General features: G+C 36.0%; 1 protein-coding gene across 4 annotated transcripts; it reads right to left on the bottom strand.

Annotated features, from left to right (window-relative positions):
* Window positions 1-1,828: 1,828 nt before the first annotated feature.
* Window positions 1,829-27,997, bottom strand: CCNC (cyclin C). 4 transcript variants are annotated; one of them, XM_032651748.1, is made up of 13 exons: window positions 27,717-27,997; window positions 22,530-22,636; window positions 21,596-21,680; window positions 21,325-21,394; window positions 18,622-18,673; window positions 11,495-11,550; window positions 10,552-10,587; window positions 9,785-9,876; window positions 8,943-9,010; window positions 6,070-6,149; window positions 5,118-5,236; window positions 4,160-4,254; window positions 1,829-3,618 (listed from the first exon to the last, which is right to left on the bottom strand). In XM_032651748.1, the coding sequence occupies exons 1-12, from the start codon at window positions 27,746-27,748 to the stop codon at window positions 4,203-4,205; spliced, it is 849 nt and encodes a 282-aa protein (XP_032507639.1). In that variant the 5' UTR covers window positions 27,749-27,997; the 3' UTR covers window positions 1,829-3,618; window positions 4,160-4,202. The 4 variants fall into 4 exon arrangements, with proteins under 4 accessions (XP_032507639.1, XP_032507641.1, XP_032507638.1 ...); XM_032651747.1 differs by lacking the exon at window positions 4,160-4,254 and having other exon boundaries at window positions 2,374-3,618; window positions 27,717-27,873; XM_032651749.1 differs by lacking the exons at window positions 4,160-4,254; window positions 27,717-27,997 and adding an exon at window positions 25,384-25,714 and having other exon boundaries at window positions 2,374-3,618.

Raw genomic sequence — 27,997 nt, 5'->3', positions numbered from 1 at the left:
TGAAAGAATTACATATTTATTTATATATTTATATAAACAAATATTACTAGGGCATATATATTAAGGAAGTGAGGATCTGAAGAGCCACAAGCTCACGGAGAAGAAAAGCTATAGAGAGTGAACCACCATTGAAGTACTGGGCCCAACCAGGAACAGGTAAATACACCAGGGTATAGAGTCTAGGGAAACACACCAGGCTTTTCCGGAAAGACAAAAAATATTCTAAAAGAAAGGAAATACTAAAGAACACAACATTATCTATGTATATGTAATATATACTGAATATGAGTTTAACAAAAATTATGCAATTAAATTGGGAGGATGATGGGAGTATAAGTCCCAGGGTAGAACAAGTTTGGGGGTGGGGAGGGGGTGGGAGCTGGAAGTGGAGAGCAGGTGTGTGAGAAAGTAAAATCTTCATCTTCCAGAGTAGGAAGTTAAGAGATAATATTTACAAGTGGAAAAAAAAAAAAAGCAAAGCAAAAAAAAGGAAACTGGAGGGTAAGCAGAAGAGGAGTATAGTAAAGTGTTTAAGAGCCTGGGACCTGCAGCCCAGATGCCCAGGTTTTAATAAGATTCTAATCCAAGCTCTTGTCACTTACTTGTGACTGCGTAAGTTACTTAACCTTCTGTTCCTGAGTTTCCTCATCTCTGAAATGATTGTTCTGAGAATTAAATGACTTCATAATGTAGAGCGCTTGGAATATACTTGTCACATAATAAGTGCTCAATAAATGCTATAATTATAAGTTTGTTACTTGGAAGTGTGGAAGTAACACAACAGCAGAGAAATGACTAAAAGTTGCTCTGGGGAGCAGGAATAAGAAGCAGGGAAAATGGGACTGGGACCTAACATCTTCCTTATATCTTATAGCAACACTGTCCAAAAGAATTATGATGCAAGCCATTATGTGATTTTTACGTTTCTTACACTTAAGTAAAATAGGTGAAATTAATTTGAATAGTGTTTTATTTAGTCCTATGTATCTAAAAAATCATCATTTAAAACATGTAATCAATATAAACAAATTAGATATTTTACATTCTTTTGTTTTGTACCAAGTATTGAAATCCAATGTGTTTTTACATTTATAGCACATTTCAATTCAGACTAGCTACATTTTTAGTGTTCCATAGCCACGTGTGGCTAGTGGCTATCTCACTGGACAGTGCAGCCTATGGTAATATTTGATGTTTAGAAAGAACACACATCATCAATGGCTGCTAAATCACAGAAAGAGACAACCAGCCATTATATACCTCCTGAGAGGAGATACTTTATACAGTAGTCTATAATGGAAAAAAAAAATTTGAGCCTGAACCTGATCAAGCTTTTGCATTCAATTACCAATTTATAGAAATACAGAGAAGAAAAGAACATGTTAAGTAGCACCTCAAGGATACACTCAGCAAAATACATATGGTGGGAGATTCTTAGTGGACAAGCAAACCAAAATGGGGAATTTTTTTAATGAAATAAAGGAGAAATCCATGAATCTTAAAAGATTTAAAGGATTTATCAATGAATTGCATGTGTGGTCTTTATTTAGATCCTAAGTAGAATTATTTAATAATATTTATGATATTGAGATAACTGAAAATGTAAACACTGGATATTTGATATTACATAATTATTTTGACTAACTCTTTTGGGTACAGTAAGACTTCTATTGGGTTTTTGGGGGGTTTTGTTTTGTTTTTTAAAGAGCCATTATCTCTTAGGAATACATACTGAAATAATTATGGACAAAATGATATCTTGTATTTGCTTCAAAATAATATGCATGTGGAGGAAGTGGTAGGAGTTTAGATGAAATGAAATTGGACATGTGTCGATAATTGTTAAAGTTGAGTGATAGGTATATGGAGGTTCATTACAATATTTTTTTTTTTTTTTTTTTCATTACAATATTTTATCTACTCTTGTATATGTTGTGTTAAAATTTCTACTTAAATAAGAGGTTGAAAATAAAACTACTAGGCATATGTATTTTCAAAATAAAATTTTTTTAGAAATATAGGTAAGCTTAAAGGAAAAATTAGGGTTAAGTCAATGATTACAATATATAATCACTCTGCCCTTCCAACCCAAGCCCAATCTTAATTCCTTCAGACCTGAGGAGAGCTTTTTTTTCTTATTTCATAAGCCTAGGAGACCTACTTCTGTCACTGGTACTGACTTTATAATCTCTTTCCAGCTTATGTGATACTATCCACAAGGAAGCAGAACTCTAAAAGTCTGGTTATAAACCATTTGAAATTAATTACCTACTTGATAAACTATGAAGGCTTTAATACTTATCCAAAGGAAGAAAGACCCAGAAGACAACATAAGGCAGATTCAAAAAGATAAATTCAAGACATTAGTCAATATAGCTGGAGAATTTACTTTTATTCTTGCAGTTTTATACTAGGAAGTCAACATTTAATAATCCATTGTTCACAATTGATTTATAAAAAATTTTAATCCTTAAATTGTACATCAATATCCTATGATTCCAAATCTTATTTATCACTCTCCTTCAAGTCTGAAGAAAATGATCACGTAATTGATTAACTTCCACAGACAGCACAGTCCCACTGACATAACATTTAGTCTGAAGTCCTACACTCATATGAGAATTAAGAATAGCCAGTATCAAACTGGCCTGCAACCTGACTGTGTTCCTGGCTCAGGATACCTGTAGTAAATTTGTAAGTCCACACTAAGACACAAAAATAAACTAGGGTGTGTATGTCATATAAAAAACTTTTCACAGTAGAGTAAAAATAACATAAAAATGTTACCAAATTTCAATCATATTACGGTGTTTTATCCAATTCGCTTTCAAAATGCCTGATTAACTGAATTAAATGCAAATAACTTTGTATAGGATTTTTTTTTATGTTTGCCCAGCATTTCAAAATGGTTATGGAATATAACTTTTAAAATGTCAAAATATGCTATACATATTGCACTTTTATGCTAGGCTGGGCTAGTATCCTCCATGGCAAGATACCAAAACTATTGAATAAAATATGCTTTAAAATCAATAGGTACTTGATTAATTTCCCTGAAATTATCATCATCATTATCAAAACCTTCCAGGATTTTGTAAGATTTGATTCCTTAAATACAGTTTCAAAGTTTAACTTAAGGAGGGAAAAAAAAACCCTCATATATTTGACTTTTTATTTCCTTTTTTGGTCGCTCAATGACCAAAGAGAATTTTAAACAAATTATGCTTCATCTTTCCTGGCTTAATAAAAAGCAACAATTTCTATTATCCAAATTAAGAAAAATTATACTAATCAAAAGCTATTAACTTTCAAATGTCTATGTATGTCTGTCTGTAGGTCCCCTTAGAACCTTTCCAAACTTTCATAAACAATAGATTTTAATCAATCATGTACTAGAATCAAATTCAGTAAGGAAAAACTTATTTTGCAAAAATAAAATCACTTCCCAACATGCTTGACAGAAACAAGCTATTCATTTTCATTTGTGTTCCATTGAAGACATTATTGAAATCTGTCCAATGGTTTATTTCCAACTGGTCCACTACAGAATTCTTCGGAATGTTTTAAGATTGGCTGTAGCTAGAGTTCTGACTTCCATTTGGACCCTGCTCTCCTTCACTGTTCAAGTGGGGAAGAAAGAGATTTTACACCAATTAAAAGACTCGTTTTCAACACCCTGATAAACCTACTAATTTTTAAAGTTATTCCACGCTACAACTCTACAAAACAAAGACGTTCCCAATTATAAGACACAGATGTGGAAAAATTAAAATCCAGAAGACTAACATTTGGTTTTATGTTTTTATTCTTATGTAACTTAGTGCCCTCACACATAACAAGCATTCTGGAAGTTAGTGTCCATTACACTCCAAAATTTAAATTAGGGTATGGGATTTTGTTGTCATTACAGGTATCACTCAACATAGAGATTAGAGCTTCTTCTAGACAAATTTCCTATAAAATTAAATCGTACATAGAAAATCTTATTCCTACTAATTATGAAAATCAAGAAGTGTTCTTCCAAAAAAAATTATTGTCCAAAGGCGTAATAAAACCATATGTAAGTACAGCAAACCTTTATAATTAAAAGTCAGAAAGAAATATGGTAATTTCCTGGAAAACGCTGAATATTTAAAATAAAAACTAAAACTGAAGATACCAGTAACTGTGGCAATAGGATTATTGCCTTATCTTGTCCATCATCATCTTGCAGCTTCAGGCCCTGCCACTAGTGAAGAATCACTCAGGGAATTTCTGCAAAAAATGCATCCAAAGGCAGCTGTTTGAATGACTGCCTTAAACAGCTCCTTGTATAAGTCAAGTATTAATTTTTTCCAAATGGTAACATTAACATATCAGATCTACAAATCTATCTTAATGTTATATAACTTATTTATTTTTCTTAATAAATGATTAAGATGGGTAGCATTTCTTTGTTTCCCTTCTGACCTTTTTTCCCTACCCCAAACGATCTGATGTACAGTGAGAGCTGAGAACCACTGAACTTAAATGAACAGATCCTATTAAAAAAAAAAACAAACAAACAGAAAAACACACAAAAAAACCCACCACAACAAAAAAACCTTTTTAGGACAAGTGACTCATACTTAGCAAAATTATGTTACTGTTTGCAATGGATCTTTGAGTCACTCAAAAGCCAAAATTATTTATTTACCTTTACAATATCAGATCAATCATCTATGTTTTTGAAAAATGTTACTGAAATTTATAAATAGGATAACAGCCAGTAGTGGGGGGAAAAAGTCAAACTGACATGGAACTACTACAGAATTCTTTATCCCTAAATTTTAGATGAACTTGCCTCTCTCTGTTCTGTTTAAATTTATGTACAGTATATAATCATATGTTGAGGGATACCTGTAATAGACCTGCCATTGCATTAGGAAAAGTTACTTAACAGATGATCAGATTAATGTATTTTTTTAAATGAGATGTTCTCAATCTATCAAGTCACAAATTAAGAAAAAAGAAAAAATATGTCATGAAGTTTCGGAAGAAATTTTACAAAAACAAAACAACATAATCTATGAAAAATTATGATAATGCATATGAAATATATAATTAAATAAAATAAATAACTAAAGTCTACAAAGTACCTGTTTGGAGGAGGTTTTGGTTTTGGCATCTTACTAAGAATAGTTGCCATCTCTTTTCTCTCATCAAAATTCTTCCACTGCTCATACAGTTTTAAAATAACCCTGATTATTTCCAAAATCTAGAAGAAAATATTTGAAAAGTTCTCAATGGCAAATTATCAAGCAACATTTAGTATACAAGGAACACACATCATATCCTAGACATCCCTTAGAAAACAATGAAAAGATAGTCTCTATCCTTCAGATTAGGTTAGACAATCCTGATAAATGTGAAAGTATATGTATGCTCAGTCTATCCTCATCCATCTCTGTAGTTGGTTTCCTTCTACCTACTGATACCTTAAACCAAAACAAAATAGTGAGGTACTAGAAATAGAGGTCTAAATCATGAAAGAGTATGTCACTATAGAGTACACTCCTCTAATACCAATTGTTTCAAACAATTTAATGGGAGGTAGTGCACAAAAGACTGTTTTGATTCTCTACTAACTACTCTGCACATGAGTTAAGGTGCTCAAAAACCGGCAGCTATACAAATCTGTCAAATCCAGTTTCCAAATTAGCCCTTCTTCTGCATCTGAGTAGACCTAACCTTGGATTGATTCTAGAACATTTCAGCAGAAAAGGTAGAAGGACAAAAATCACTTTGTCAGGAGATAGTCTGTGTTACAGAATTTACAGTAGTCACTAGGTAGCTTTTAAAATAGCCCTGGCAATTGGAGGTGACTTTGCAACCAATCAAACATATATTTACCATTCTGTTTAATCCTAAACTGAAGAGAAATATAACCTAAATGGTCAACATCAGTTCTTCTTGCCAACACATTTCTTAACATTTCTTTACCGAAAATATTCTTAGCCTGGCTAAGAATTTTAGGCTCAGGGTAAGTAAATATGACATTAACTTTAAAATGTTCAAGTTATGTTCAGTCAAGGGAATCTTAAAGATTACCTTCTCCATATCCACAGAAAGCTCAGCAAACCACTGTCTGGCATCTTTCTGCTGTACAACACAGGCTACATGCAGGCAAGCTGGAGAGAAAATGAGACACAAAGGTCCATGTTTAACTGCAAACATGGAATGTATTGACTCAGAACAAGATATTCACTTAAATTTTTATGTGTATTTTCTTATATTCTTTTTAAAAATTCTATAGATTCATATAATAGTTACCACTGACCATCCCATCAACTTAATCTTACAGGGAGGAAAAGTTACTGGGCTATATATATATTAAGGTCCTTACATCTGCTCTCACTGTGAGCTAGTCATGATGCAGGTGCCTTGAGAGGGCACGTCAGAGAGGAAGAAGTCCACTGAGGAAATCAGAGCAGGGAAAGGATCCCTGCATAGCAGTACACAGTAGTGGTCAAAATGCACCCAAAAGTCAGAGTGACAAAACAAACAAACCAAAAAACCAGCAAATCAATATACTGATAAATTTCAACACTACTCTGTTTTGGTATTTCAATTAAAAGCAGTGTTGCCTCTGCTTTTTAAAGTTATTAGCGAATGATCAAGTTAGGTGAAAACTGGGCACCCTAGTACAGAGTTCAGTGTTGTAATCAAACAGAGCTGAGAGGAAAAAAAATGTAATGCACTGCATACAATGTAATTATATACATTACTTACAACATAAACTAACAAAGATAGTGAAAAAGCCCAAAGACAACAGTCTACATCATAAGTTTGCCTAATATAATTCCTCCCAAGCAGCCTGCCTACCTTGATCCCACACAAGCTTGTTAAATGTTATATTCCCTGGTCTGGTTACCCATATGACTTTGCTAAGAATGACATTCTAGGCAAACAGCAACTCAAACGTGCATGAACATTCTGGTTGCCCCAAGTTAAAGAAAGCTATAAAGTAGGGCTTAGGTTCAGGAAGGATTGAGAGGCTAAAGGACAAATTATAAAAACAGGTAATAAAAATACAGTGGAAAATGCCACAACAGGGCATACATAGAGTAAATTAGGGCAAGAGACATCCTAAACCCAGACTGAGGTGATGTAGAGAGTGCGGAGTTGGGGACAGTGTCACTAAAGAGATGATATCTGAGCCAAGTCTTTAAAAAAGGTGAGAGTGGGAGCAGAGAATGATATATACATAAATGGTAAAAAGAAGCTATGGATTTTACCCAGAAATTGGGAGGAGCACTGAAAGATTTTAACTGAAGTGCAAATTCTGCATTTTAAAAAGCTCTTTCTAGCTCAGAGTTTCTCAACCTTAGCACTACTGACATTATGAATTGGACAATTCTTTGAGACTGCCCTATGCACTGCAGGATGCTTAGCAGCATCCCTGGCTTCTACTCACTAGATGCCAGTAGCATCCCACCCCAGTTGTTACCACCAAAACCATCTCCCGACATTGCCAAAAATCCTGTGGGGAACAAAATTATCCCTGGTTGAGAATTGCTAGCCTTGCTCAAGTGTGGAGGATAGACTGGCTCTCTGAGAACAGGGATGCTGGAGGCCAACTAGCCAGGAAGGAGACTGCTGTGATAACCTGGATAAAAATGAGAAGGTGGCTATGAGATTACTAAAGAATGCGGCACAACAGGTGTTGGTTACCAACTAGATGTAGGTATCGAGGAAGATGAAAGAACCTAACTACTGGGTTTCCAACTAAGGTAACTAGTGCTATTCACCAACATAGCAAAGACATTAAAAAGAGTATATCTGGGGGCACACTGATGAGTTCAGTCCTAATCATGAGTCTGAAGGCCAGTGAGATGCCAAAGGAAGCTATCCAAAAGGCAGAGATTGATATAAAGGCCAGTTCAGGAGCAAGATCTTGGTTAAATAAAGAAATTGAAATGTTCCAACACATAAGAGATAGCAGAACCCATGGGCCTCAGTGAGACTGCCTGGGAAGAACAAAAACAGCAAGGATGACAAAGATGTGGCACATGGCCTTCCTACCCATGCAGATGCCAGTATTCCTTCCCACTGAACCCAGATGACACTTCAGAATCCTTCCAGGGAGCCTCCAGTACTACAAAAGTATAACCTATTTACCACCCCTCATGTAAGAAGGTGGAGAAACACTAACATTTAAGGGGTAACTGAATAAAGAGAAACCAACAAAAATTAGTCTGGACGGGTAAAAGAATGGGGGGAAAATCAAGAAGACAGAGTCATAGAAAGGAATACAAGACAGAAAGGGAACAGAAACTAACAAGTGCCTAATATATGGCAGGCATTATTTAAAAGATAACTCGTTTAATTCTTGTAACAACTCTATACTGAGTTTTTAGTACCCTCCCCCTATTTTACAATTAAGGAAACCAACTCAGAAAGGTTAGATAATTTTCCCACGATTGTAAAGAAAGAAAAGTTTAAACCTAGGACCATCTGTTCTAACTCATGACAGTACTGCCTTCCACAGATAATAGAATGGTGGCTAACTTTCCCTCTAGCAAGGCATTAAGGACCACAAAAGGCTCCTTTACTTGACTGCTGAGGACCTAATTGGGCTCAGGAAATAAAAGACCTAGTTATTTTATATAAGTTACAACTAGTATTAGAAGGCTTAATTCCAAACTCATCCCACTAAACCAACAAAAATGTTCTATTCAGACACTGGTTAAAATTATTTTAAACGATTAAAAAAAAAAAACTTACCAAAAAAGGGGGGTGGGGGGACAATAATCCTGATTTGTGATATTGCAGTTCATATTATTGAAAGTTCACATGCAAGGAATAGTCTATTACTTCAAGGAACATAAAAACATAAAGTACAATAGGGTGAAATTTCTTTTAGGATGACCTAAATAGGTATACAACAATTTAGCTGCTAAAGGTACACCACATTTACATACCTAAAGCTATCATGAAAGGAGGATACAGTAGGCAAAGATCCGTTCTGTAGGTATCATTCACTATCCTCCTATAGAAATGTAAATCATATTATTACTGAAAGCAGAACTACCTAATATGACTATACATTACCCTCCAGAGAGGGCCAGATTTCCCGTATCTGTATATATTTATATCTCTTTTATATTACCGTAACACAGAAACAAAGGTGAACAACAAAGGAAAAAGATGGATACATGAATGTGACAATGAATAAGCATATTTTAATGAATAAAATTACAGCTAAATATATTTAAATTTTTAAAACCTCACAATAAATTTTAATATAAGATAAACATTTTTCTAATTTTCCAAAAATTAGAAAATCAGATAGGAAACCAGAAATTATACAATGAATTAATATATATGTTGAATATCACCAAAAATATTCTGATTATTTTAAAGATAACATTTAATTTATTTTACGGAAATACAGTTGAAATCAATGTTGTGTTAATTTCTACTGTACAGCACAGTGATTCAGTTATACATATATTTACATTCTTTTTCATATTCTTTTCCATTATAATTTAAAGATAACAATCTTAATTTTCATGTAAACAGTCTGTTTTTCATAAGAATCAAATTTTACTGGAAATATTCATCAAATAGATAATTTAAAGATCTATCATTTTAGCATTTATACCAGTATAGTTATTAGAATTCAACAAGCAGATATTTCACTCAACATAAAATATCTTGGGGCACTAGTTTAATTACTTTAAAAATACTAAACTTCATATTTAATTGTCAACCTTCCTAGCTAATAACATGTTACACTATGAATAACTTCTGTTCTAATTACCATGCAAGGGGAAGCAACATGTCTTCTTGGCCCATGTCCTGCACATACTGGAGCAAAGGTCTATAAGGATGATACACTATCAAGCAACAATCCTAGAAACAGTTTAAAAAATGTGTATGTATAAAAACAGATTTATTATAACACAAAAACCTTACCATTACCCAACTGATTTTTAATTGTGTATTTCAAAATGTATTTTTCTAACTCATGCTTGCTTCCCTCTTATTGTCTTAAGCAAGCAGTATGGCAGCCCTAAACTCTACTGTAATAGTGAAGGCAGTGCTCTCTCTGAAATATACCTTGGTAAATCGGTTGGCAGTCAGTCAGCATCCATTCCCTTAGAGACTCAAAGTGTCACATCTGCAACACACTGAAACCTCTTATTAGCCTATAAATCCGTAATTCCCAACTGGAGGAGCAGAATTCTGCCAAAGACATAATCTATCTTTAAATAACACCACACACATACACAAATTGTGCAAATAATTTACAGTGGTTTAATGTCCTGACTGGTTTGCTTGTAATCCTCTTATTATAGTTACTATAGAACAGAAAAAATTTCCCATCCTAAGTAGTATATACAAACTATTTTACAGGCTTCCAAGAGCATATAGGTGATGATGCCACTAGGTACTATGATTTACCATCACATATCACTTGGATGGTTTTAAAATGCACCTCCCTACAATTATTTCTTTAAATTTATGACTTCACTAAATTTGAAAGTAAGTTTTACTCTATTAATCACAAGGAAGAAATATACTTACCATTAATTCTAAAAGATAGAATTCACATTCTAATATCTGTTAAAAAGAAAGATTATAAATGTCAACATGAAACCAAATTAGATGAGTCTACTTAGTCTAACATAAGAATGTAATTAGGATTTATCTAAAATTTTTTTAAATCAAGAAAACACAATAGCTTATATCAGAATGAACATATGCTATAAACAATTACTTGTTATACAATGCATGCAACTGTGATTATGAAACATTTTAATCCTTGTAAGGAAAAGCCAGCCTCATATAAGTGTTCTTATTACTTATTATTATTTTTTTTCTTATTACTTATTTTTATTTAAAATAATCCTGTATAAGCTTCAGATTTTCCAATATACTTCCCACTCAACAAATGCAAAAATGTAATTATCTCTACTTAACTGTTATTCTTGTTATATTACAAATTAATAATAGAAGAGAATACTGAAAATGAAACAAAAATACAATTTAAATAGAATGAAAAAATCTCTTGCAAAGTGGAAAAAGAAAAACATGCCTATTGAAATGGCAATAGAAATGCATCTTCTAAAATAATGTAAAATTTCAAGTATCTTTTTCTTTCTGTTCCATTATAGTAATTCTCAACCCCAGCTGCACATTAGTAGCCACCTGGGAGCTTTAGGAAATACCAGTGTCCAGGTTTCAAGCCTGAAAATTCTGATTTAGTTGATCCAGAGAGGCCCTGACATCAGTATTATTAAAAAAGCTCCCAACGTGATTTAATGGGCACCCAGGGTTGATAACCACTGCTACAAAGTATTTTTTTAAATGGTAGAAGCACTTTAGCTTTAATTTAGAAATAAAATCCATATTCTCGTAGAATCTGAAACTGCCATTCCTAGGAGACTATTCAGTTTATTTTAATATAAAATGTTGCTAGTTTACATACAGCTTTAACAAGTAGTTTTATTTTTTACAATATACTTACATGATTCATCCTATAAGGAAATTCCTTTGGAAAGGCATATGAAAATCTAGTTTTCACTGCAGGAAACAAAACAAAAAAAAACCTTAAACTGAGAAAATGGGGAGTGAATAAACACAAAACTTCTTTAATACAATGTAAAATATTAGAGGTAGAGCTAAATCATTTTTAATTTTTAGTAGGAGCTCTTGAATATGATTAGGGATGCAGATTTTTTTGTTTTCAGGCAAGGGGAAAGACAGTGGCAGAAAGCCCTAGGCCCCCATCTATATTACAATTAGAGAGTTTCAATGATATATTTAATATATTAAGAAAGAGTTCTGCTGCTTAAAAACTAAAGGAAATGGGAAAAAAACCACTGGCTTTTATCATTTCTAAAATCTTTCCAGCTCTAGAATGGTATTGCTCTATTTAGTAACTTAGCTTAAAAGGAACATGGGTTATATATGTGTTCACAAGTATATATATATATATATATATATATGTTTATATTTGTAAATATATACAGTTGACCCTTGAACAACACAGGTTTGAACTATGCATGTCCATGCATACACATATTTTTCCAATAAATAGGTACTACATGAACCAAGGTTGTATATGTAGATTTTCCAACTTTGCAGAGAGTCAGAGGGTCAGCACCTCGAACCCCTGTGTTGTTCAAGGGTCAACTATATATATAAATATTGGAATGATAATACAACCAAAAAATGTTAACAGTAGTTATCTCTGAGATTTAAGGATTTTTACTAATCTGAACTTTCTAAGCTTTTTATAATAGGTATTTCTTTACCAAAAGACATATTTTAATAAAATCATGAATATATGTGCAAAGGTCTCTAGGACTTTCTTCATACCACACACAAATATATACACACACACTCTTAGTCACTAAGAAAGTACAAACGAAAAAACTGTTAATTAATCCTCTATCTCCTCAAAAATGGTAGGAATTAAGTATTCTTTTTTTTTTTTTTTAAATTTTTATTTATTTATTTATTTTTGGCTGTGTTTGGTCCTCGTTGCATGCGGGCTTTCTCTAGTTGTGGTGAGCGGGGGCTACTCTTCCTTGTGGTGTGCAGGCTTCTCATTGAGGTGGCTTCTCTTGTTGCAGAGCGTGAACTCTAGGCATACAGGCTCAGTAGCTGTGGCACACGGGCTTAGTCGCTCCGCGGCATGTGGGAATCTTCCCGGACCAGGGCTCGAACCCGTGTCCCCTGCATTGGCAGGCGGATTCTTAACCACTGCACCACCAGGGAAGTCCCGGAATTAAGTATTCTAACAGCTAATTTAGATAGGTAACATTTGCCAAGATTTGAAACCTAAGCCATTTAAACTTGACATTAGGAAATGTCTACTTAACCTTTCCTTTCCTCTCCTTTTAGTTAATTTAAAAATGTACCCATCAAGGTTACTGAGTTTTACAAATCCCGCCCCCTTTTGTAATTTTTTTATTTTTTGGCCATGCTGCATGGCATCAGGATCTTAGTTCCCCAACCAGGGATCGAACTTGCACCCCTGCAGTGGAAGCACAGAGTCTTAACCATTGGACCACCAGGAAAGTCCCCACAAATCCATTTAATGTAAGCAAGATATGAAGTGTCCAAGCAAAACAGGTACTTACATAATGTTAACCAATTAACAAGGTAAAATTATCTCTGTATATAAAGCAAATTTACATCCCTAACCCCTGGACCTTGACACCTAACTTACTGAATTAGATTTTACCTGATGCTGTCAACTTCTCTCCTATTCCATGATAAAATTGCTCTGCGTTTTGATTTTCTACTTCCTAATCCTTTTCTTCTGACCTGGAGGAAAATGCATCTCTCCTCTCTATTGCTACCCCTACCACTTGTACATTTGCTTTCATCTACTCAACTGACAGTCAACATTTTTCCTTTGCACCTTTAACCATTCCTCCTCCAATAAATCTGTCCTATCACTTACTAATATGCTCAAATTTCCCTTAAAAGCAAAACAAATGAAACCTCTACCAAATTATATGCCTCTACTTTTTAAAAGTAAGACTCTTGAGTAGGCTGCCATGTAAGAACTCACTGAGAGGGAGGCTGTCTGGAGGCCAGGAAGCTAATCATGGCCAATCAAGGAACTGATCAAGGCAGGCACTTTGACCTTGGACTTCCCAGCCTCCAGAACTGTGAGAAATAAATGTCTTGTTTAAGCCACCCAGACTTTGGTGTTTTGCTATAGCAGCTGAAGCAGACCAAGACGCCCCCTCACCCAGAATCCTGTTATTAACATGTTACATTAGTATGGTATATTTATTATAATTAATGAACTAAGATAGATACATTATTACTAACTAAAATCCATAGTTTATTCTGATCTCCTTAGTTTTTAACCTAATGTCCTTTTTGTTTTAGGCTCTCTTTCAGGACGCCACATTACATTTACTTGTCATGTCTCCTTAGGTTCTGTATGCTGTGGCAGTTTTTCAGACATAACTTATTTTTGATGACTTTTAACAGTTTTTAGGAGAACCAGTCAAGTATTCCGTAGGTTGATTCCCTATTGGAATCTGATGTTTAATGATTAGACCAGGGTTTGGGGTTTTCAGAAAGAAGACCACAGAGGGGAAGTGTCATTCATTATATTACAGCAAAAGTACATACTATTAATGTCATTTATCATTGTTGATACTGACTTTGATCACCTGGCTGAGACAGTGCTTGTCAGGTTTCTCCACTGTAAAATTATACTCCCATCTTCTTTCATAATATACACATTAGAAGAAAGTCACTATGCATAGCCAACACCTAAGGAGTAGGAATTTATGCTTCCTCTACTTGAGGGGGGAGTTGGCTATATAAATTATTTGAAATTCTTCTGTATGGGAGATTTGTCTCCCCCCCCCCATTTATTTATTTACGCTATCATTTATTTATATCAGTATGGATGCATGAATATTTATTTTATACTTGGGTTATACTTTGGGTTATAATGTATATTATTCTTTTTTATTTTGTTGCTCAAATTCTTCCAGCTTTGGCCATTGAAAGCTCTTTCAGTTGGCTCCTATATGTCTTCGACATACCCCCATTAATGAGGGGTTTTGTTTTTTTGTTTTGTTTTGTTTTGTTTGTTTGTTTGTTTTTTGCAGTACGCGGGCCTCTCACTGTTGTGGCCTCTCCCGTTGCGGAGCACAGGCTCCGGACGCGCAGGCTCAGCGGCCATGGCTCACGGGCCTCGCCGCTCCATGGCATGTGGGATCCTCCCGGACCGGGGCACGAACCTGTATCCCCTGCATCGGCAGGCGGACTCTAAACCACTGTGCCACCAGGGAAGCCCTGTTTTGTTTTGTTTTGTTTGAGTACTTACTTACTTATTGGCACTATAAGATGCTCTAGGTCCACCTTGTATGTTTCCTGCCTGATCACAAACCCAAAGGTCTGGTTTTTTTATCTGGTATACATCTTCTGTGCAGCGAAAGACACTATGCAGCTCTCTTTCTTAAAAGGTATCAAGTCTCAAATTTCTATCACTGGCTTCACATTTCTAAGAGGATGTTCTACTGATACATTTACACTCAGAATGTTGAAGAGTAAATCTAATTCTTTTCAGAACCAACTCATTCTCCTCTTCCAGTACCACCTTCACCTCCCAATGCCCAGGTATGAAACCTCAAATATCATTTTTGACTCTTCTTAAATCTTTTCTTTTCAAAAGTCCTGCTGACTCTATCATTCAAACCTAGCTTGCTTATTCTCCTTGCTGGCTACCAAAACATTATTTTAAGGCTTCATTAGTGTTTACCTTATTATTTCAATAACTTAAAAGTTTTTTCCTACCTTAAAATAGTTAGCTTTACTTCTTACAGCACCCAGTGGTGACAGTACTCACTACAGTTTGCCGTATATATAAAACTATTTCGGAAAGGGTTTTTTTCGATGAGTTTTTTTGATTGTTTTTTGGGGTTTTTTTTGGCCATGCCACACGGCTTGTGGGATCTTAGTTCCCCGACCAGGGGTTGAACCCAGGGCCATGGCAATGAAAGCACCAAATCCTAACCACTGGACCACCAGGGAACTCCCGGTGGTTTTTAAATTGTGGTAAAATATACATTACATATAATTTACCATCTTTAACCGTTATTTTTTTCTTTTAACATCTTTATTGGAGTAACTGCTTTACAATGGTGTGTTAGTTTCTGCTGTTAACCGTTTTTAAATATACAGCTCAGTAGTATTAATTACATTCACACTGTTATGTAACTATCACCACCGTCCATCTCCAGAACTCTCTTCCTCTTGCAAAACGGAAACTCTATATTCATTAGGCAACAGCTCCCCATTTCCCGCTCCCTCCAGCCCCTGACAGCCACCATTCTACTTTCTATGCCTAGTAATTTGATTACTCTAAGTACCTCATATAAGTAGAATCACACAGTATTTACCTTTTTGTGACTGGCTTATTTCACTTATCATAATATCCTCAAGGTTCATCCATGCTGTATCACATGAAAAACTTCAAATTTTGTATACTTCGACTCACACTCTCCTCCAATTCATCTTACATAATTCTGCCAGAATCATCTTCCTAATACACAACTCTGGCATCCCCCTCATATTGAAAAATAAAGCTTTCATAGGTACTGCCACTGACAACAAAACAAGCTGCAGATTCCTCACTGAAGGCCATTATCTGGCCTTAGCCAGGTAGGGGGGCTATTTCCCACTATTTCCTTACTCACCATTCACTGAATGTAACTCAGTAGCTTTTCTTATATTGATCAAACTGTTCAATGCTCCTAGACTATCTTTCCCCTGCATTTCCCCAGGTTCAAATTCTTTCTTCACCAAATTCTATTTAAGCCTTTTTGAATTCACCTAACAAATCAACTTTTCCCACTCAAAACATTCATTACATCCTCTGTTACTCTCTTATGCCACTTAGTTCCTTCTGTATTAATATTTGTATATTGATGTCTTATTTTCTTGTCTTTAAATTCTTTATTTTTATTTTTATATCCACCACTGCATCCAGTCTGGTGTTTTCCAGTGATAATGATGCTGTTGTTGATGACAATGATAGTAACCACTACAGTTTACTGAGTATTATGAATTGAATTATCCCCCCAACACCCACCAAATTTACATGTTGAAGCGCTAACCCCCAATGTGGCTGTTATTTTGAGACAGGGCCTTTAAAGAGGCAATTAAGGTTAAATGAGGTCATAAGCATGGGGCCTAATTCTACAGGACTGGTATCCTTACAAAGGGAAGAAACACTAAGGATGCACACACACAGAGAAAGGGCCACAAGAGGACACAGCAGCAAGGCAGCCATCTGCAAGCCAGGGAGAAAGGCCTCAGGAAACTTAACTTGTTGACGCCCTGATCTTGGACTTCCAGCTTCCAAAACCATGAGAAAATAAACTGTTGTTGTTTAAACCACGCAGGCTCTGGCATTTTGTTATGGCTGCCCTAGCAAACTAACACACTGGACAAAACACGGTTCTAAGAGCTTTATTGATATTAATTTATTTGATCCTCACAACAACCGTATGACATAGATGTTATTAATATCCTCATACAGCAGAGAGAGTATATTTTGCTTAATTTGTCATGTCAAAAGCACTGGGGCTGAAATTTGAAAACTAAGCTGTCTGGGCGATATAATACACTGTAAAATTTATGAAATAAGTAAAATAGTCTACTATAAAGTTCCCTATTCATTGGTAAAATGAATATGAGTGTGCCTTTTAGCCTTTGCATGAGAAATAAAAAACAAACCCTGGTAATAGGTATTTTACATTTTCAAAAATATACACCTTCTAAAAAATCTGGAAAACAGAAACTAAAGTAAGAAGAAAATAAGGCATCTATAATCTACTCAGAGATGAGCACTGCTAACATTCTGGTACATTTCCTTGCAGTCATTTTTCAATTTTTTTAATAATTTTGATTTTCCAGAGGGCAATTCAATACTTCACCAATGGGATATATTTGACATATTAAATTCTATGGCAAAACTGATTATTACTCTTCTATCCTCAAAATAAGATATGACATGAAAAAGATTGAATTAGATTATTACACTCCTTTCAGAAAGGGAAATGACCCCAAAAACATGAAATTCTGGCTCAGAAACTTAATACAAAATGCCTCTGCCTCTTCTGTGTAAGATCACAGAAGTAAAAAATAATAATTTTAATTATCTTTTGTTAGGTGATATCTTTTTGCTTAACCTATGAAGATGGAACACAGCATAATATTATTACCTTGTGTACAATACTTTACGATTGCTACTTTACAATGTTATTTCCTTTAATGCCATGATTCATAGGCACGTAAACCCCATGTTTGTAGGTAAAGAACTAAGGCCAACAGGTAAAGCAACTTGTTCAAGGTTATACAGCTGCTGCTTAGAGACAGAACTGGTGCTTAGAATCAGCTCTACGGACTAAAGAGTCAGAATATTTTTCTGTGCCATAGTTTTCCATAAAGAGGGAAAAAACACAATTCCCATCAAAGACATAATTACAATTGCTAAAGAAATAGTTTATTGCACCCACAAGAATGACACAATAGCTAGTTATTATGAAGCAATAAAGTACAATAAAATTGAAGAATAAAAATTCTTTCTTAACCTTATTATAAAATTAAGAGCCACAGAGTTGATGTTTTTGGCTCAATAGTTACTACCCGTTTTTAGCATTAAAAGTAATGTCTTAGGGCTTCCCTGGTGGCGCAGTGGTTGAGAGTCGCCTGCCGATGCAAGGGACACAGGTTCATGCCCCGGTCCGGGAAGATCCCACATGCCGCGGAGCGGCTGGGCCCGTGAGCCATGGCCGCTGAGCCTGCGCGTCCAGAGCCTGTGCTCCGCAACAGGAGAGGCCACAACAGTGAGAGGCCCGCGTACCACAAAAAAAAAAAAAAAAAAAAAAAAAAAGTAATGTCTTAGAGATAATACTTTAAGTGGTTTTAAAATTTTTTGTATTTTAAAATTTTTAGCCAAATACATTAGGCATAAAGGTGATCTCACCTCAGAAGATTGAATAGACCCAATTAATCTCTCATAGGTCTCATAAACTGAAAAACATCTATGTCCTACGGAGCTTTCTTTAGAATTACAATCTTAAAGCAGGATATATTTTTTGCACTTACATACAGAAGTAGCAGCAGAAATCAATCTTGTATTTGAGACTACTCCAAATTCCTAGAAAAAGAAAAGTAAACGAGATTAGGTAACCCAATGAACCTAAGTATATCTGAGGTCTATTCAAAACAGAGCATTTCCTATGTTCCTCTGATGTTTGCAGTTATCTACCTACTTGAGGAATGATGTACTTAAATCTCTAAATTTATGACCTTTCCTTAAAATTACTACACTTTAACACACATGCTTAAATAATTTTATAATTTAATATTATTAGAAGGTACCAAATTAGAAACCAGACCCTAAAGTGACAGTGCCAGTTTTTTGCACTTAAATTAGTTTCCAAGAGTTTTTAGATTCTACACTTAGTTGCCAGAATAAGTATTAAGTATGCTTCCTTTCAGTTGAACCTGGACTAACAAACAGGTACTTCAGGGAATTTAATAATAAAACAGTTGAATCGCTGAAGAAAATAAACTTTAATATCACCAAAAGAACTCAAAAGACCGTACAAACAATTATTTTTCTTTTTGGAACAGGAAGACAAGAATGATTAGCATAAGACTTCGGATGTCAGTTCCCATTTCCTCTTTGAACTTAATATACTGCCACTGTAAAAATTTATGAGGTGATCCACCTTACACATAGTCTCATTTAATTTGATTAACCTTATAAAGTTATTAAAGGCTTCTTTTTTTTGGCCGTGTGGTGTGGTGTGGCCTGTAGGATCTTAGTTCCCTGACCAGGGATCGAACCCAGGTCCTTGGCAGTGAGAGTGTGGAGTCCCAACCACTGAACCACTAGGGATTTCCCCAAAGCCTTAATTTTTTTAAAGCTGAAAAATCAAGAATTGGTTCCTTAGCCAACAGAAGAAACTAAACTGAATACAGTCTGTTCAAAAACCTTCAACCTGAATCCTTATCTAACTGTGTGTGTTTGTGGGGGTGGGGGATATGTATGCCTGTGTATGTATTTATAGTTACATTTAAACCTCACACCATAATAACTGACACTGAAAATTAAATGCCTGAGACATCTTCTTAAATGCCATTTCAATACAATTCTCACACAACTGGACAATACACAGAAAGATTTGGTCATAGTTAAAGATTTTAAAAAATGGTACAACCAAATATGAAAGGATACATCTCTTTCCAGGAATAATTCTTTACCCCAAATTCTTAAAGGAAAAACTTTCACCTAATAAATCATAAAATAGGTTTCTATTCAGTAAATCACGTAACAAAAGATATTTAACACACAAGACAAATTAAAACTCCAAGTTAATCTACAGGAGTAGAAGTTTATAAAGATTTTGTCTTGGTTTCTCATACTGGCTGTCCTTCAGATACATAAAATTACATGGCAATATTTGGAAAAGCCACCCCATAATACGGGCCTTTTATAAACACCTTCTTTTCCATTAAAGAACTTAAAAACAACAGAGCTGGTTCTGCCTCCTTAAATTACCACTTACAATTAAATTACATTTAATATTCAGGAATACAATTACTAATCTAAAGACATCATCTAAAAATAGAAACATAATACAAAGGATTCATATTACTGAAGATTACACGGATTATTATGAAGACCAGTTAATAATATCAGCTATTATTATCTGGATTTAGCAGAGCTCTCTCAAAAATACTAAAAAGGTAAATAAGGTGAACAGAGATTTGGTCTCAGCTGCAAGTTCCCATCTCTCTTCTCTCCCTCACCTAATTTCTCAACCCTCACTACCCAAACCATTCCTCGTTAGAACATATATTGCTATAGCCACCCCAATCCTTGCTTTCCCCCTTGCTTTCCCTATGGCTTGCTAGGCAGCCAATCATCAGGAGGCAGGAAGGGAAGACAGCAGAACACAGGAAGCATATGAAGGAGACGGAAGAACATTCTCAGGTTATAGTAGACAAGCTGTGGCATTCATGGAATACTTCTTAGTGCCAAACAATAAATGTCTCAGAGGCAGAAGAGCAAAGCAGTTAAGAGCATGGGATTAGGAACTAGACTCCCAGGGTTTAAATACTGGCTCTGTCAATTATCAGCTATGTGAACTTAATTTCTTTGTGTCTAAGTTTCCTCACTTATAAAATGAGATTACAACTATGTAGCCCATAGTTTGTTATGAGGATTAAGTCATAATTTGTAAGAGGAGTCAGAATAGCACATGGTACATAGTAAAATGCTACATGTTTGTTAATTGAATATATAGAAATATGTATATATTTCTTTGATTTTGTATATATTTCAATATTTTATATAAATCACCGTTATTATTTTTACACAGTTAATGTGAAAACTGGGGCAGATTAACCAATACACGTTGACTATACTTTGATAAAGAACAGAAAACTAGGACTTCCCTGGTGGCGCAGTGGTTAAGAATCAGCCTGCCAATGCTGGGGACATGGGTTCAAGCCCTGGTCCAGGAAGATCTCATATGCTGTGGAGCAACTAAGCCCATGTGCCACAATGAGTGAGCCTGCGCTCGGGAGCCCATGAGCCACAACTACTGAAGTCCGCACGCCTAGAGCCCGTGCTCCACAACAAGAGAAGCCACCGCAGTGAGAAGCCCACACACCACAATGAAGAGTAGCCCCTGCTTGCCGCAACTAGAGAAAGTCCACGCGCAGCAACGAAGGCCCAACAGAGCCAAAAATAAATAAATTAATTAATTTAAAAAAAAAAAGAAAATTATTTCATACCTCTACTTTGGATGCCAAAAACACACATGTAGGAGCCATTAATACAGGATCTATACTCTTCAGAGAATACCTAAAATATGATTAAACAAACTTAAATGTCATTCATATAGAAAAACACATATGAAAATAGAATTCATATAGAAAACATTTATATGGAAAAAAATCAGGACAACTCTATGGCAAACACACGATTCACTTATATAAGGTTCATCAACATGAGATAAGAGTTTCAAATAAGCATTAACATATTCCCAAAATAACACAGCCCTACCTGGCATAGAATCTCTTGAAATAGACCGTAGCAGTGGCAATAACTTGTTGTCTTAATTTAAGATGTTCACCTAATGCTTGGATAACTAAAAGAAAAATAATAAAGTTAAATGTATTTCTGAAATCATTATATTAACATTTAATAATAACTTCAATGCAGTTAAATCATGACTATATTCATTTTTAACAAAGAGAAAAACCTACACATGCTATAAAGCTCTACGTGGATCACAGTGGTCTAGTACTAGGATTGCAAATTTGTCAAAAAATATATAGGTATGCATAAACAATAACAAAAAAACAGAAACTGCCTCATAGTAAAATCTATTCTTGAATCAAGGAGGTTGAATGATAGGTATTTCCCCTCTATCTTCCAAGTATTTTCAATGCTCTTCATATTATTACTATTATTAGACCCCTATCAGCGTTATAACTACTGCTTAATAAAGTTTATAAAAAACCCAAAATGAATCCTCAAAACAACAGAGAGGTAGGTTTGCATAGAAGTGAACTGAGGGTGAGAAAGATCCTGTGACAAAGTTACCATGTGGCAGAGCAAGGATCTTTTAACTCTAAAACTCTTCCATCCAAAGCAAACTTGTAAGATAGGAGTGACCAATACAGGATGTCAATCCAAAGAATCATTTATCCTCAAAGTACTTTGCTTTAGCCAATCTTAAATTAGGTTTAATGATGCATTATAAAGCTTAGGGAGATTAATATTTTTAGACCATCTTGAGTGTCTCTGACACGTAAGATTCACAAAAGACTTTAAATCACTTTAAAAAAAGATATATAAGTTGTAAAAAGAATACACATGTAAATAAAAATGTAAAGTAGGGATTAAAACAGTTCATCACAAATTACTAAAGAAAAACGTTTTAATTCACAGGTAACCAACTGTACCAATTCAACCAATTAAAAAAAAACTTTACCATTTGTAAAAAATATCTGTAATTTCCAATACTCTTCTTCTGAGAGAAACTTTAAGTCCTTCTGGCGTTCCTTCAACAGATCTTGTTTATCCAAAATCCACTGCAAACTAAAAAATGCAAAGATTCAGACATCCTACAGAAAATCAACTAACAAAGTTACAGGAAATATTCTAAGATTGAAGAGGTTGTTAATATTCTGAGAAGTACAAAATACAAGTAACCTTGAAAGACAATATTTTTCACATTTCTTGAAACTCTGACACTGAGAATTACCTAACTAATAAATGTAAATATGCCCTGAAAAAGATCTGCTCTAATCTTTTCTCTCTTCCTTCTCAGTCTATCTCTCCCCCCACTCCGACCTCTGTCACTATTATAGTGTATTTCATTGACTTTAAGACTGAAATCAAGATGCATCTTCAGTGATGCCTAGCATTTTAATGGGCAGTAATGTTTACACTTTCTTAGTGATAAATAATGGTGAAATTGACACTGACTGAGGATGCCTTAGATTTGAAGTATATCTTCTCTCAGATGTTCATGAGTAACTACAGTAATATTCCTACTTCACAAGTTCCAATCATGTTAAAAGCTGCTTCAGGGCTTCCCTGGTGGCGCAGTGGTTGAGAGTCCACCTGCCGATGCAGGAGACATGGGTTCGTGCCCCGGTCTGGGAAGATCCCACATGCCGCGGAGCCACTAGGTCCGTGAGCCATGGCCGCTGAGCCTGCGCGTCCGGAGACTGTGCTCCGCAACGGGAGAGACCACAACAGTGAGAGGCCCGCGTACCAAAAAAAAAAAAAGCTGCTTCAGAATTTATTTTACCAATAGCCTCCACCTACTGCCTAGTCTAGTCTATTTTTAAACAGACATGTAATTGACGTGATCCCCAAAAATATTCTGCATCATGCTTTTGTCACTCAGTATGTATTGGAAGTTTTACATCAAAGAATTTGTTATTCAGCATCCTTTTAAACTGCTGCACAGCATTATGGATGGATCATTATTTATTTAGTTAATTCCTGTTGATGGGCATGTAAGTTATCTTTTTCACTATTACAAGTAATGCTTTAATGAACATCTTTGTAATTCACCCTTGTGCATTTGATTAATATTTGGAATCATTTCCTAGAACTAATGGGTCAGTTTTGCTGGTAATTTTGATATGCATTGTCAGCTTGCCTTCCACACCAATTTCCATTCAGAGGAGTGACACATAAGGGTGTCTTAAAACACTTAACCCTACAGGTCACTGCCAATCTTTTAAATACTTTACAACTTAAAGGCAAATTAGTACCTGTTTTTTTTAAATTTACTTCTAAGGTTAAACATTTTTCCATGCCTTTATTGGTCAAATATAGTTCTTTGGTACATCGTTAACTCTAACATGACCATTTTTCTAATGGGATGGTCATCATTTTATGATTAAGATAATCTTATGATCTAAAATTTGTGCATTATGGATAAAAGAATAATTTCTTTGTCAAATATGCTCTAGACATTCCCCAAGTTTAGCATGATCTCTCAGTATTTAATGATTTGCAATGCAGAAATCTGAATCACGTATTTATTCAAATCTATATTTTACTTTGATTTGTGTTTGTCACACATGGGAAGGCCTTCCCTGACACAAAATGATTTAAAAACAAAATTCCCTCATATTTTCTAATAACCTTAAGGCTTTTTTCTTTCAATTTGTGATCAATCTGGAATTTAATACAGGGTAGAGTAGGGATCCAGCTAAATGTTTTGTTAAATGGTTATCCAAATGTCACCAAAGAATTTCAAGAAATATAATTCTATCATTATATTTGGATCTTCTTTATAATTTCCTATTTTTAATTTGTTTTTCTTGTTCCTGTGCCATCCTTTTTTTTTTTTTTTTTTTAATTTTTATTTGGCTGCACCAGGTCTCAGCTGCCGCACACGGGATCTTTGTTGCAGCATGCGAGATCTTCATTGCAGCATGCGGGATCTTTTTAGTTGCGGCATGCAGGATCTAGTTCCCTGACCAGGGATCCAACCCAGGCCCTCTCCATTGGGAGCGTGGAGTCTTAACCACTGGACCACCAGGGAAGTCCCTGAGATGCTATTTTAAAACATAAAATTGAGTAATTAAAAACTGGTATGGGGGCTTCCCTGGTGGCAGAGTGGTTGAGGGTCCGCCTGCCGATGCAGGGGTCACGGGTTCGTGCCCCGGTCCAGGAGGATCCCACATGCCGCGGAGCGGCTGGGCCTGTGAGCCATGGCCGCTGAGCCTGCGCATCCGGAGCCTGAGCATCCAGAGCCTGTGCTCCGCAACGGGAGAGGCCACAGCAGGGAGAGGCCCGCATATCGCAAAAAAAAAACAACAAAAAAACAAAGAAGTAACTCTCTGGTAACTTTGTTTTGGCTTTCAAATTTATTTTTTAAATGGATTTAACCCAAAGGTATATCTGCGATTATTTACTTTTCTCATTCCTAATTTTGTATTTCTGTATCGTCCCTTTTTTCCTTTATTCAGCTAGCATAGTTTAGTCTACCGTTTTGGTTTTCCCTTCCAAAGAACCAGCTCTTATAATTTCTGACTATTTTTTCCCTTTTAATATATTAATATCAGTGTTAACTTAATAAGTCTGCTTTCCATAGGTTTATTTCACTGTTTCCTTTTAATACTCTTAAGTAAAATATTTAATTTTTATTCTTTTTCAGTTATTCAAAATGTTTTCTTATAAATTTGGCTTTACCACCTGCCATAAACATGAATATATATTGATCTCATTATGTTATTTCCTAGATAATATGTAACTGTTTTCAATTTCCTTTGATACAATAAAGTATCCAGAGTTGCTTTTGTAGTTTTAATTTTTGTTACCTGTTCATTACGTCAGTCGTCAGTCGACCAGCAAATGTTTAGTGTCCTTCTAGCTTTACTGCACCACGATCAAAGAATGTGTTGTGTTCTACTTTAACTTTCTGGAAGATACTAGGATTCTCTCTGTTCCAGAATTATCAATTTCTTCTCCACAGTCATTTTATGTTTTTAAAAAGATAAATTTCACAAATATTTAAAATTTTTCCTCACAGCATGCAGTATGGAAGATAAACCAATTAACACCACATATCACCAAATTTAAGATTACACTGATCAGGTTTCCCTGGTGGCACAGTGGTTAAGAATCTGCCTGCCAATGCAAGGGACACAGGTTCAAGCCCTGGTCTGGGGAGATCCCACTTGCCGTGGAGCAGCTAAGCCCGTGCACCACAACTACTGAGCCTGCACTCTAGAGCCCGTGCGCCACAACTACTGAAGCCCGCGCACATAGAGCCCGTGCTCCGCAACAAGAGAAGCCACCGCAATGAGAAGCCCATGGACTACAATGAAGAGCAGCCCCTGCTCGCCACAACTAGAGAAAGCCCTCGCTCAGCAACAAAGACCCAATGCAGCCAAAAATAAATAAGTAAAAGAATTTATTAAAAAAAAAAAGATTACACTGATTGTAAGACTCACCATTATTTCATATGTTACTAAGAAAAAATTGTCATGCTCATAGCAGAAATGTTAAAATGGGCAATTTAAAGCCATGAAAACAGCATATTTCATGTCAATTTTCCTCTTTCACCAAAATCACCTAAAACAATGGCTTTCATAATCTTTTTGTTTTTACTGAATTGATTGTCTTGTCTTTCATATTTGTCACCTTTTGCAGATGAGGGACTCCGTGATTCTCAAGGGATCTGAGTAAGGCAAAGTGGCTCCTTCCTCCAGGGCTATTTGAATTGGGAGGCAAGGACAGTTTTCCAAAAAAGCACATTTAATATTACAGTATTTTATATTTGAAAAGTGAAAAAACAGTTGGTTTTATAAAATAGATCCTGGCCCCCTTTTGATAAGCCGACAGTAAATGAAAGCATAATGAAAATGCTTATCAAAAGAGGGCAGGACCTTTTCTTAAGTTGAAAAAGGGCTGTAACTTCTGATAATCAACAGCTAGCTACCTGTCAATTCTCTCAGCTTCTTTCAAAGTTTTCCAGAATACCTCTTCTTCACTACCGAAATTTTCCATATTTTAATTTTGCCCAAGCAAATATTTCAGTGAATGAACACAGTGCAAAATAAAAATATGATCAGAAGTGAAGCTTCTATAGCATCACATCTCCACAGGATCACTTATAGCAAGAAGAAAACCTGCTTTTCTGAAAACAGGTTTCAAAGCCCATTGTTTCTTTTTTCTAGTGCAAAAGGCTAAAAAACCGAATGAACAATATAGGAATCCATCTTCTTCGCACTCAAAATTTAGTTACTAATGCTCTTCTTAACATTAAAAATTATTTACACTAAGATATCATCTTTATAAGGTTCTGTTCATCTTTCAAGTATACAGTGTACAGCCTACCCAAAGTTCAACTAGTCCTATCACCCACCGTCCTACCTGCTTAAACAGATGTATTTAGGGAGAAATGTTTTCAATATTACTCTAGCTCTTCCATGGTACTGACAGAAACAAAAATTCATGAAAAAACGTTAAAGATATTGTCAATGTCCCTGGAAAATACACTTTTAAAACAAAATATGAGACACAGACTAACGAAATGGACTAATGTTGAGAGCACTTGTCCTATACCTTACAAACATAAAACTCTATCTAGGTTTAAGGTAGTGGCAGAAAGCGGTTCATGAGCAGAAACAAGCCTGACTCTCTCCTCTCCTCGGAGTAATATTAAATCCGCACAAGACAGAAGATGAATGACAAAAGATTACGATGCCGACCAACTTTAGAAATACCAGGCAAAAGCGAACCACAACTGTCCTGAAGAGCCAGCCTCACAACTCTACACTGTGTCACATTTCCCATACCTGTGCCCATCCCATCCCAACCCTCACCGGCTCCGCTCCTCCTTCCCCCCACCACCCCCCGGCCTAGCTAAACCAAGAATCAGAAGTTCAACTCCCGAACCTTCCTTCTCCGGAGACTGAACCCCCTTCCCTCCCCGCAACAGATTTTCCCCCCAAAGAAACCCGGCCAGGGGGCGGGGTGAGGGGAGTCGTCCGAAAAAGCTCATCACGCTTCCGGCCGCCGCCGCTTCCCGGGAGACTCCGCGGCGCTCGGGACATGGGCCGGGATCCAGGCCAAGGGGAGTCGCAGGCCCCGTCCACACAGCACCCCCAAGAGCCAGCCCCGGACAAGAAGACGGAAGATCACTTACTAGTGGGAGCTCTGCCAAAAGTTCCCTGCCATGGAACACAGCTTGCCCTGATAAAAAAGCACCAGCCGGCGGAGCGGCCCGCGGAGCGACCATAGACCCAGCCCTCCCGGTAACCGCGCTCCTCGATCTGATCTGCACGGCTCCGCTCCGCGGCAGCGACGGTGAGAGGAAGAGGAGGGCACCCTATTCTCCTTGACGCCGGCCGGCAACACTCTACTGTGTAAATCAGTTCCTATGCATAAAAGTTCCGGCCCGCCCCGCGGTAGCGGAGGAAGCCGGCG

The sequence above is a fragment of the Phocoena sinus genome, chromosome 12, assembly GCF_008692025.1.
Source record: "Phocoena sinus isolate mPhoSin1 chromosome 12, mPhoSin1.pri, whole genome shotgun sequence".
In the NCBI taxonomy this organism is placed as follows: Eukaryota; Metazoa; Chordata; class Mammalia; order Artiodactyla; family Phocoenidae; genus Phocoena; species Phocoena sinus.
This window is presented reverse-complemented; position numbering and strand designations above follow the sequence as displayed.